The 11,692-nt window shown below is 35.8% G+C and overlaps 3 protein-coding genes across 3 annotated transcripts; 1 reads left to right on the plus strand and 2 right to left on the minus strand.

Moving 5' to 3' along the window:
* Positions 1 to 3,055: 3,055 nt before the first annotated feature.
* Positions 3,056 to 5,223, minus strand: atp6v1f (ATPase H+ transporting V1 subunit F). Its single transcript, XM_027014247.2, has 2 exons — positions 4,965 to 5,223; positions 3,056 to 4,449 (listed from the first exon to the last, which is right to left on the minus strand). The coding sequence occupies exons 1-2, from the start codon at positions 5,120 to 5,122 to the stop codon at positions 4,248 to 4,250; spliced, it is 360 nt and encodes a 119-aa protein (XP_026870048.1). The 5' UTR covers positions 5,123 to 5,223; the 3' UTR covers positions 3,056 to 4,247.
* Positions 5,224 to 5,347: 124 nt separating this feature from the next.
* lamtor4 (late endosomal/lysosomal adaptor, MAPK and MTOR activator 4) lies at positions 5,348 to 7,591 on the plus strand. The gene is made up of 4 exons (XM_027014262.2): positions 5,348 to 5,513; positions 5,768 to 5,848; positions 6,008 to 6,125; positions 6,634 to 7,591. The coding sequence occupies exons 1-4, from the start codon at positions 5,511 to 5,513 to the stop codon at positions 6,729 to 6,731; spliced, it is 300 nt and encodes a 99-aa protein (XP_026870063.1). The 5' UTR covers positions 5,348 to 5,510; the 3' UTR covers positions 6,732 to 7,591.
* Positions 7,592 to 8,045: 454 nt separating this feature from the next.
* On the minus strand, positions 8,046 to 11,033 carry LOC113579986 (ADP-ribosylation factor 4-like). Its single transcript, XM_027014260.2, has 6 exons — positions 10,835 to 11,033; positions 10,038 to 10,118; positions 9,596 to 9,705; positions 9,371 to 9,442; positions 8,988 to 9,113; positions 8,046 to 8,639 (listed from the first exon to the last, which is right to left on the minus strand). The coding sequence occupies exons 1-6, from the start codon at positions 10,899 to 10,901 to the stop codon at positions 8,553 to 8,555; spliced, it is 543 nt and encodes a 180-aa protein (XP_026870061.1). The 5' UTR covers positions 10,902 to 11,033; the 3' UTR covers positions 8,046 to 8,552.
* Positions 11,034 to 11,692: the final 659 nt, after the last annotated feature.

Raw genomic sequence — 11,692 nt, forward strand, 5'->3', positions numbered from 1 at the left:
GTGCTTACCAGCAAAATACAGTAAGCTTTCTCCAGAATGTCTTCCTGATCTCTTGATACTCTATAGATGATACTGACCACTTTAGTCTGCTGAGGCAGACCTACTTTTAATCTCTAGGGTTACATGCAACTGAGTTGGTGGAAGCTTTTCTCTTCCTAAACTGTACTATTCTCAAAAGTATTAAATCTATGGAGGATTTTAAATTTAGTCATACTTGATTGGCCTGGCATATACATCGTTTTTATTTATTTATTTATTTATTTATTATTGAATTATTTGATTTAAATCTAGGTAGAAAATGCTATATAAAGATTATTATTATTATTATTATTATTATTATTATTATTATTATGTTCAAAATATTTGAAAGTCAAATAAGTCAAATAAAAGTCAAATAAAAAAGCATTTGACTTTATACTTATTTACTCTTGTTATCATTTTACTCATTTATTTCATGTTTTCATAAAGGCATGAAATCCAGTTCCACTGCTGAAATAAAAATATAAAACAGCTTTGCTTTTTGTGTTTATTTTTAATTTTTTTTTAATTACCTGTAATTCGTATTGGTAAAGACTATAAAACTTAGAATAAGAGATGATTTGTTCTGTTCCCAATTTGGAAGAAGGAGAAAATTCTGTAAAGGAAAAAATGCAGTATAGGGTTGTCCATACTATAAATATAGTTTCTGCAATTAGCACCCATTTCATCAAACACTTCCCTTGCAACTAGACTCAGTGACCACTTTTTAGGCACACCTATTACAGGTTTGAGATATACACACTGTAATAAGTGGCTGCAAAATTAGTCAGTGCCCCTCTATCCTGTTCATCACGTGCCAGTTTCTGCCCGCGAGATTGCTGCTGACCAGGTATTAAATCATTCTGAACCCAAAGCATTCTTGCTTACAAGTGTTTGTGATACACTTCAAACAAGCAGGGATGTCACATCATTCACAAAGCACAGGATACTCACATTGGAGGATCAGACAAAGTATAGTTCTGATTATCACAAATGAGGCCCGTACAGTTCCTGCAAAAAGTATTAAAATAACCACTGTTTAGACCCCCAAACAAACTTCTCTGACATCACCAACAGCTTTCCAAAAATGCATTTAAATACAATGAATTTATGCAACTTATCACAGGATTTAAAGGTTGTACCAAGCTCACTATTATAAATAACAGAAAGGCTATGTCATTAAGAGGCTAAATGCAGATTTGACCCCCAAGCACTTTGTAATACAGTGTTTTCATGAACAATCGAAATGACCATAAATATGTGCCAGTAAGATAAGAACACATTAGAAAATCTACACTGTTGTTTTCTTGTTCTTCACTGCAATAATGAAGGTCTATCCTAGACATTTTATTAGGAGAGTTTTAATACGATAAACAGTCAGAAATGTTCACACTGGTCAGGTAGTCTGCCAGCACATCACTTTATTCTGAAAAGTATAAGCATGTCTTTGATGTATGTTCACTTGGCTTTCATAAACCCCATTTGAGATTTTTTCACAGTTCCTTGTCATACTTAATAAGAGAGGTTCAATGACTGTTAAGGCATTTAGAAATATTTAGATATTTTCTAAATTTCTCACTGCCAGGACAATTGCACCAGTTTCATAAAGAAAATATTTTTGCAAAAGCCATGTTCCCATTTATGTCCAACCATGCCTTGCAGAAAAGGAGATCATAATACTTACTGTGTAGAATTGGAAGAGTTGGTATTTGAGCTAACTGTATAAAAGGGAACAGCATGGTCACTAAATGAAAAGAAACAGATAGTGACTTTTATTTTTACCTTCAAACATCTACCCTTCCAGAATTCAAATTACACATCCCAAAAGTGTATTTTTTATAGCAGATCTAAAGTTAGTGAACATCCTAATTCTGCTGGAGCCCATGTTAATCGTCAGTGTCTTACCTCATACTGGTGTCTGTGCTATTATAGTAGATGGGTGATCCAATCACAGTACCCAGAAGAAGTGCATTGAAGGCCCAGGGAGTAGGCATGTTCACAGTCTGCTAGAGCAGCAGCTTACTGAACTAATGAGCCTGGATCGCGTAAGTGCACATTTAAATACCTTAACCAGACCCGCTCCTTTCAAATACCCTTTAAAATTCCCATGCTTTTGTTTGATGTACAGTGGCATCTTTTGTTTGAGGTAGATGGTTCTCACAGTTCTACATAGCTTTAGTAAACAAAAAGAAAGAAAAGTAAACTTCATGGTAGATTAATAGGGCTTTCTGTGTGATCTGAAGATTAGTGGTCAGACACACCGACATAAATCAAATCCAGTGTCTCACTGTTGGATAGCAGTGAGAACAGATCTAATAACAAAGTGCATTACCTTTTAGGTCTATGTGAAAGGCCTTGGACTCCACCTGTTTGCTAAAGAATAACTCACTTTGTACACACTAGCACTGTTTTTGAAGGTTGCAGCTCCTCTTTCATTGTAGACACAAACAATCCATTGATTCAAGCCTACTGCAACATCATATGCTAGACAAATCATAGATTGGCTATCAGTAAAGCTTCATCAGTTATCCTTTTCTTATATTATCATATAAATGATATCATGTTATATCATTATTACTCAGTACTGAAATTTCTGATCGTCTTTAGCAATGAACATTTTCAGTTGAAAACAACCTATACAAAAGCTTCAGACACGTTAAGACTACATCCTTGTCTAAATGAATTACCCAGTGATGATATAGAATCACAAGAGTTTGTACCTTAGATCTGGACTCATGGGTTAGCAAGCTAACTTTAGTTTGCATGAGTAATATATAGGTGACCCTCCCACTCTAAAACAGCTAGTCATTTCCAGGAACATCTTGTGAAATACAAAAAAAACCAAGATGTTTAGGGAAGTGATCATCACTCCTAGATTCCCAACCTCACTTGGAATCCATGATGGACATTATTCTGATTAGTCTGTGAATTTTACCTTTAGTGTTTATATAAGTATGTGTGTTCATTTTTTAATTAATGGGGCAAATCACTGACCAATAAACTGAAAAATAGAAGGACAGACATGATACATATTTTTTTAATGAAAATTAAACACATTTGTTTAAACATATAATCAAATTGAATAATTATCACAAAGAAAAAATCCAAACAAAGTAAAACTGGATGCATCGTCAGTGTCATAGTCAGTATGATTTTACTCAACAAATTAATGCTGAAGCACAGCTATGGTAAGAATGTTAGAGGCTTCACCCACACCAGCACCTATAGATGTACAGGAAAAAAGAGGTCTGTGACATGCTGCAGTTAGCAACAAAAAATGCAATAGGGTCTGGCAGTATTAACCAGTCAGGAAATTTCTTTACATGTTTTTCACATGTGCACACAGCAAAAACAGGGGCAAGCTAATGCTACATTCATGACAAAGTAGGAACTGGGAGGCTTTTGACTTCAAAGAAAAAAAATCAACTTGAACCAGCCAACTTGTAATTTCAACACAGAAATTTGGAGACTGAAATTGCAGTCTCAGTGCTGTTAGCACTGAATTACTGTATCCAACATGAATCTATGCCCTTCTTTCTTGGGTGTTTGTGTACAAGATATAAAGCTATCTGAAATGTTTTTTGTTTTTTTTTCATACAGTAGCCAAATAAGTACTGCACACCAAGAGTGTCAATTTCCCCCCACTTCAAACAGTTGAGATTATGAATGAAGTTGTGAATGCTCTAATGTGGAAATCAGAAAATTCAGTTCTCAGTTGTTATGAATACAGCATAAGCACTGAACATGCATCTCATTGGACTCAGGAGCTTTGACAAATGGTCAGATGAGGGGCATGGATTAAAGAGAAAGCACTACCTATGTGGCTGAATCTGGGTGGAATTTAGCTAAATCAAAATCTGTAACTGTAGCTTTAAATTTAGTTCAAATGTGTTATGAAACAATTAACTAAACATATCTACTTAGTTCATGAGGAGAAAAAATTTAACAGTAATTACAAATTGCACACTGCCGTGTGGTTTGAGAACACTGGTAAAACATTTCCATGCTTCAAACGACAGGTTGACACTAAACTAGATGCACATTAACAACATTTAAATTTATAGAAGCTTTCCATATTTAAAGTATATTCCAGGCAAGACCCAGGAGAACAATCCACAAAACAGCAACAAATCATCAGACTCTTCCAGTCCAGTGCCCATAACCGCGTAACAACTTGTCTACCAAGCCTCCTCTCTCCTTCCTTGTCAAGACCTTACTGGAGCCCCTGCTTATCGGAAATCTTCCGCAGAGAACATTCCCTTAGCCCTGCGCAGGATGGAGTCTTTTGACGCGTCATACGGATGCTCTTTTGAGGGAATTTCCAACACAGCAGGGATGGACTGCAAATGAGCATCTATGGCGTGACGAATCATCTCTGCGATGAACTGGTTGATAAGAACGATCCCAATGTCATTGCGAGCCAGGAAACTCCTGTTTGCGAAATGAAACAGGACTTATTATCTGACACAATATACACATCTAGACAGTGTGTTGTCCGAGCTTATTCCTACACATAGTTTAGTTGAGTTTATTATAGATTTATAGCTACAGTGACCATCAAAACAGTAAGATAAGCGTCTACGGGAAATGGATGATAATGAGGATACCCAAAGCAACATAAGGTTATAGGGTCAGCTCGAGCCTTAAGCTATGTTTAGATATTCTCCTGAATAGAAGGTCCTGGAGTTTATTTAGATAACCGCTTATTGATAAAAGTGACAAGCAAGCTAGATAGTTAGCTATTACACTGAATGGTAGCGCATAGCCAGCTAGGACTAAGCAACGCCACTGACTAGCCACATAACGTTTGTCTTGTCGAAATCGATACAGCTAAGTAGTTTCTCTTAAGTGTGCCTAAACCAATGCTGAAAATAACATGCCAAACTTTACATATAATAAAATATAGGTCAAATAAGACAAAATACTGAGTGATAAAAAGAGCTTACTTGAAGGTTTCCTCTATCTCTGTGACGCTGGTGTCCTTCTCGACGACCAAGAAATTAGGTTTTCGATTTTTATTTAGCTCTCCGATCCCTCCGAGCAGAAATCCGGTGCATGTGTCTTCGTCACCTATAACGGCGATTAATTTACCCCGTCCAGGCATTGTGCTTTTTCTGTATTTTACAGGCCAATTGGATCAGGTAATGGACATAAAATGTACCCGTTTTAACTTACTCCCTGACTCATATGCTCAAGTCAGCTGACAGTCCCACTCACTTCCGCTTTACCCTCCCGTCATCTAAACTAAAGCTAGATACCTCAAGCGATGAAACTGTTGACTGTTGTAAACTAAAATGTCCAAATAATAATAATTTAAAAAAAAATAAAAATAAATAATAATAATAATAATAATAATAATACCTTTCTTCTCAGGCATCGATACAGTAGGTGGCGGTATGCACATTTACTAACGCAGAAGAAGGCTCGAACCGTCACGTGAGACTTACGAGCCAGACGAGCTTTCCTGACACTTTCTGTAACGTGAACTGAAAATGGTATGTACATTTATTTTATTTAATGGGCTTCCTATATGTTTCTTAAAAAAAAAAAGAAAAAACTATTTGGAGTGTCCAAATACTGTCAACTTGTAAGTGGCTTCGACCTGACTTGGAATTTATCCGAAATGTATATTTGTAACTAGCTAGCGGTTAGCTAACTGGCTTGCTAGCAGTGGCCTCATTAAGAGTTAGCTGGTCGATTTCATATTGAAATTTCACCCCCTGCTTTTGCCTTTTTTTCCTCGCGGAAGACCACTGCACTGACTCAGGGTTTGGAAAGAATACCTGACCAGATTGGATATTTGGTGGTCAGTGAGGACGGCGTCCTTGCAGTGAGTTTTGATATAAAGAAAAATAGCTGAGGCATTATTAAGCATCTTTACTGAAGTACTGAAACCGCCTCTTATCTGTAACATATTTACAGGATGCACTTACAGTAGAATTCCTCCAAATAGTGACTGACTATTTATTGTTGTGTTATTTTATGTCAGTCTTCTGGAGAGCTGGAAAATGATGAACACACTGCAGGAGTGATCATGCAGATGGTCAGAACAGCTTGTCGGTTCAAACTTCATGGAGCAGCAGAGCCTCCTTTCAAACGCATGTCAGGTCAGGTGTTAATAATGCTGTAATTTGCAATGAGTCTCACAGTCTGTCAATAATACTCTTACAATAGGGTTGCACAAAAAATCATTGGTTGATCATTATCATGATATTACATGATACTGATTGCAGAAAGCTGCAAAATGCAAATGAGCCCTTTAAAAATGTTTTGTGTGTGTGCTATGAACATTCTAACCAATCTCAGACATTCCAGATAAGTGTTCTGTGTGTGCTTTTGGTGAATCATTGCATTCACATGATCCAATAAATGAAAATAATTTTGGTTAAATTAATGTACATTAATCTTTAGTTATGTGGTCATCTTCACCAGTGAGTTTTAATATATTGCAAGAAATGTCTCAATTGCAATATGTAGATGTATTATTGCAGTGTAGATTTGTTGTAGTTTATATTACGCAGCCCTGTTCAAAAACTACGCAAATGCCTGCTAAGAGAAAAGGGTTTACTGTATTAAAAAAAAAATCTCATAATCATGCTATAATTTTGTCCACAGTGATGTTTGAGGACTATGTTTATGTTGTCACAATCTCCGGACAGAAGGTGTTTGTAGTAAAACGGCAGAACAACCAACGGGAACCTGTGGCTGTCTAGAAGATACAATTTGGACTACTCAAACAAAAACTGAGTGCCCTTTGATTAAATATGCACCCAAAACATGACGTCAACTCTACTCTGAGTGAATTACTCAAGAGTGAGTATGGGTGTCAATATGTATGATCCATTCATGAAGTCATTCTCCTCAAGCTTTAAAAGGCTTCACTGATTAAGGTCTCTGTCCAGATTTGATTACACTTTAAATTATGGTTAACACAATACAACAGATATATCTATAAAATGACAAAGTGTGAGTATAACAATTGCAAAATATTGGTAGATGGAACTTGTTTGATTTTTCATTTATGGAATAGAGGCTGCATTTGGCATCCAATTTTTTTTTTCTTTTACTGGTGACACCATTCTTTGAGTGTAGTTATATTTTGTATTAGATGTGAGAGTTGATATGCAGAACTAAGTTTGTGTACTTTAGTTATGCATTAGAATGTTGGGCGTTTTGTTTGAGCACTTTTTTCCCCCAGAAGCTCGTGTAATATTTTCAGTGTTTAATGAACGTTTTTGTACATATCCCTGTTCTCATAAGAATTCGGAATCAATATTCTTGCAATTCACTATTTGATTTTTACTTTTATTAATTACTTTTCCTCCTGATTAAGTATTATTGTCAGTGCAATTGGATTGCTTTCTTCCATCCCCTGGGGAAAGCAAGCAAGTCAGAAGAGTTGTCAAAGTTGGTGATTCAGTTTGGCCAGCCCTATAAGTGAGGTAGCAGTGTGGATTATTTACAGTGCTAATGCCATGCTTGATTGTTTGGCGCTGGACTAAGCAGTAGATATTGAATACAATAATGATACTAAATAAACTGCTGTGCATTAGAGTTGAATAGGTCATTTTTACACGAGGTTCCTTGTTTGACTTTAAAGTGGTATTTTTTTATGTAGATGTACATTTTTTTAAAACAAACCTCTCTGTAACACCTGTTGGTGTCAGTCTCTAGTTGTCATCATTCTGCCACCACAATGCAATGCACTTCCATCTCAACACCAAAGATGGTGTCATGCATCCAACACCCTCCTTATACATAATTTCACTACTTTCTAGTGTGAGTGATTCCTGTTTGATTCTTACTGGAAGCTGTTGCTTGGTTGGAAGTACCACAAACCAAACCATCAAAACAAAGAAAATCTTTTAATTCTCTGAACTTATCTGTAAAAAGACCTGTGGTCTGCACTGATCAGTGCCAGACTATGAACATAGATTCTTCCAAAGGTGTGCTCCATCCTTATAAATAACTGAATGTGATAATTGGAGATATATAATATTTTCCCCCTTGTGTGATTAGACCTCAGATTGCAGTTTAAAAAGTATCTTTATTGCATCAAAGGCCCTTACAGTGACAGAAGGTCCATCATATACTTATGGAATGGAACTTGTCTTCAGAGGTTGCTTTATGGAATTACTTGCACTAAAGGAGAAAAACCTTTCTTCCTATTAATGTCCAAATGAACCCACACCCCTAAAATACATCATTAATTCTCACAAACACCAAATAATTGTGTGTTTCATAGTCTTAGAACATGCAACTCAAAACCTTGTACTATAGAGAATTGTAGTGGAATAAAAAAAAAAAAAAATGTGTACAGAGTGCCGGTTTGAGGAAAATGAGGAAGAAATGTGGCGAAAACATTTCAGAACAGGAACTGATTTCAAAGTTCATTCAAGTACTACCCAACAAATACGACACCAGTGAGTTTCCCTCAAGATAAATGCTTGTCTGGCACATCTCTGTCTTCTATCCTTTCACTCTCTTTCAACTGCTTGTCTTCTGGTCCTTCCCAACCTGGTCTTCTTCACAATTTAGCGCTTTGACAGTTCATTGGATAACCAGTCCAGTCCCTCATACAGACCTGTGCCTTGAGTAGCACATGTGGCCTGAACATGCCACTGGTGGAACAGAAGGGGATGAGGAGCTTAATTGCAATGTGTAAAAAGTTTGCTGCATGCTAAAGTTTAGGAGTAATAACATACACAAAGCTATTCAATGTTTAAAATGGGACAAACTGTGCTCTATAGAAAAGGTAGGTATATTTCTACTTGTACCCAAATGTACCTGGAGTAAGTATATTTGGTCTTATTCTGATATTCTTATTCTTGTATATTATTTATACTATATATTATACTTACTAATATATAATTATTATATATTATTCCATTAATTTTGATAGCACAGAAGTGGAGCATCTGAACTGTCACAGGAGTAGAACAGTACACAAATAAAATGAACAAACTCACAGTTCGGCTCCGGAGGCTGTGTAGACCCAATTTGTCTGTCAAGTCACTCACTGCCATAGCATTGGGCAAGTCCTGTTTGTTAGCAAATACAAGCAGCACTGCATCTCTGAGATCATCCTCCTGTAACTAGATATTCAAGAGGGCAGGTGGCAGACATGTAAAAAAAAAAAAAAAGTGCTTAAATAAAATAGAACCATTAAAACTTGTTCTTGTTCTGTTTAAATATGAAGAGTATTAGAATATTCTTATAACAGACCTGGACTATATTAAAATATATTTAATAAATGCATATTTTTAATAGTTTATGATGGACTTAAATTCTCTTTGAGACATAGTGAAGTTCACAAACATTTCAGAATTGACTACTTTTGTCACAATCTTACCATTTTAGACAATTCCTCTGCAGATTCTGCTATTCTCTCTCTGTCATTGCTATCCACCACAAATATAAGGCCCTGCAAAAGAAACAGTGTGTGTGTGTGTGTGTGTCAACAAGGCTAGATTATAGAAAATATCCATTTAAGCATAACTGAAACCTCATGCTCGAAGACCTCTGTGTCACTACCATGATCACAAAGGCAGGTGAGAATGGAACCCATGAGTTGTACCTGTGTGTTCTGGAAGTAGTGCCTCCACAAAGGTCTGATTTTGTCCTGGCCACCAACATCCCATACAGTGAAGCAAATGTTCTTATATTCAACAGTTTCCACATTAAAACCTGTTTAGAAGAAATATATCCTTTTACAGTAAGCCATAGGTTGCCCAATTACTGTAAATTATGCAGTAGAACCTAACAGAACATATTGTACATGCATGTTAAATAAGGTACACAGAAAATGTAGTTCTTGTGTGTGAAATTACAACCACGAATGACCAAATGTTACACAATTCCTTTTTAATACTGAAATAATATCATTCTGAAATAGGTATGCCAAAATCAAAGAAAATAACTTGTGGTAAGAATGCTCTTTTTTTTTCATGAAAAACATTCCTTAGATTTCACAAAGGAGCAACCCGGCATCTCAAGCAAATCGACACATGGAGGATTACCAATAGTTGGAATGGTGGTTACAATCTCCCCAAGCTTTAGTTTGTACAGAATAGTAGTTTTTCCAGCAGCATCCAAACCAACTGCAATTAAAGGAAACAAAAAAAAATCTTAGAAAATGTTCAGAAACAAACTGTCAGTACACTGCAGCATTTGGGGTGAAGTAAGTTGCAATAAGCTCGTCTGAGGCTTGAACTATGTTAATGCTGCATGCGAATTAGCATTACCTGATGATAAATACAGAAACTATGCAAGCTAATGACTCGGAGTAGGAAGTAAGTCATTCATGCAAAATAAATACGGCTGTATGTGGTGAAAGCACTTTCAAATAGTATTTTAAAACTCATTTGTAAAAAGGTTAAATGGCCCTATAAAGGGTGCGTAAAGGGCAGATTTTGCGAAAAGGGAAGCTTTTCAACTACAATGTTACATAAATCCACTAACACGGTAAACTAATTACAAACAACTGACGGATTTACTGTACAACTCTCGAATTTTAAATGCATCAACTGAAATGAAAAGATACACCTGAACAACTGGTTAGTTACCTTGTAACTGAGTATCTAGACAATGACAAATGGTGTATCAAGTATTAAGAGGCTTGAAACACTGAAACTAGTTACGCTTTCAGACTATTATGGATGAAAAGAAATTAGAACCATCTATCTAGCAACTGAGCCTTGGTCATAGGAGCAGATGTGCGTGAAAACAGAAAACTGATATTAGTAAATGTCGCTAACGCGATCTAGATAGCATAAGTTAAGAATGTAAATAACAAACTGTTAGCTAGTTAGCTCACCCATAAGTATTCGCATCTGTTTCTTTCCGAAGAGTTTGGAAAACAGCGAGGAAATCGTGAGTCCCATGTTGTATAAGGATCTCACTTGATAGGAAATATAACTAATAATAAAAACCTATAAAAACAGAAGGTACTCAGTATGGCCGGTCTATACTGTGTATCCACACCAAACAGGTGCGTCCTCAGATGCCACGTCCAGGCCAACGCGGAAGAAATTACGTCAGTATTGTATTTTGTATGTTAAACTTTATTTAAATGATACAGAGTTAAACGTTTTTACGTATTTTTTCAAATCGCTGTTATGTGTCTACATTACAACACAGTTCACAAAATCCCACTTATATTTTATTGCTTCCAAACAAAAGCTTAGTTTAAAAAAACTTTCTGTTTCTCTAGTTATCTGTCTAATGTTGACACAGTTCCAGATCCATTTAAATAAAATATATACTTTATTCTATTTCGTATGTTCCTTACTTTATAATTATAAACAATCTATATATTTCTGAAAGTGAAGCTTGAGGTGGAAAATTCTTAGCATATTATGAAGATGTCTCGTTGTTTTAAAACAGCACTCATGACGTAAAGAGAACAGCAGGCGAAAGATGCTTTTATATTTGATCAAAAATGTTATTTTTGTATAGGCCGAAATAGTTGCATTTGATTTTATTCTTTTTAATATGTTCTTTATTTCAATTGATGTATTTGTTTACTGCTTTGTTTGTTTTGCATTCTGTGAGCGATATAATGTGTACGATACAGTTTCCCAAGTTGTATTATTGTGAGGGCGTTTGCATTATGAAAAAAAGGAAAAATCTAAATATTTCTATACGTTTGGACGTTCGTGTTTGAGAAGAAAAA

Source organism: Electrophorus electricus, chromosome 2 (assembly GCF_013358815.1).
Source record: "Electrophorus electricus isolate fEleEle1 chromosome 2, fEleEle1.pri, whole genome shotgun sequence".
NCBI lineage: Eukaryota > Metazoa > Chordata > Actinopteri > Gymnotiformes > Gymnotidae > Electrophorus > Electrophorus electricus.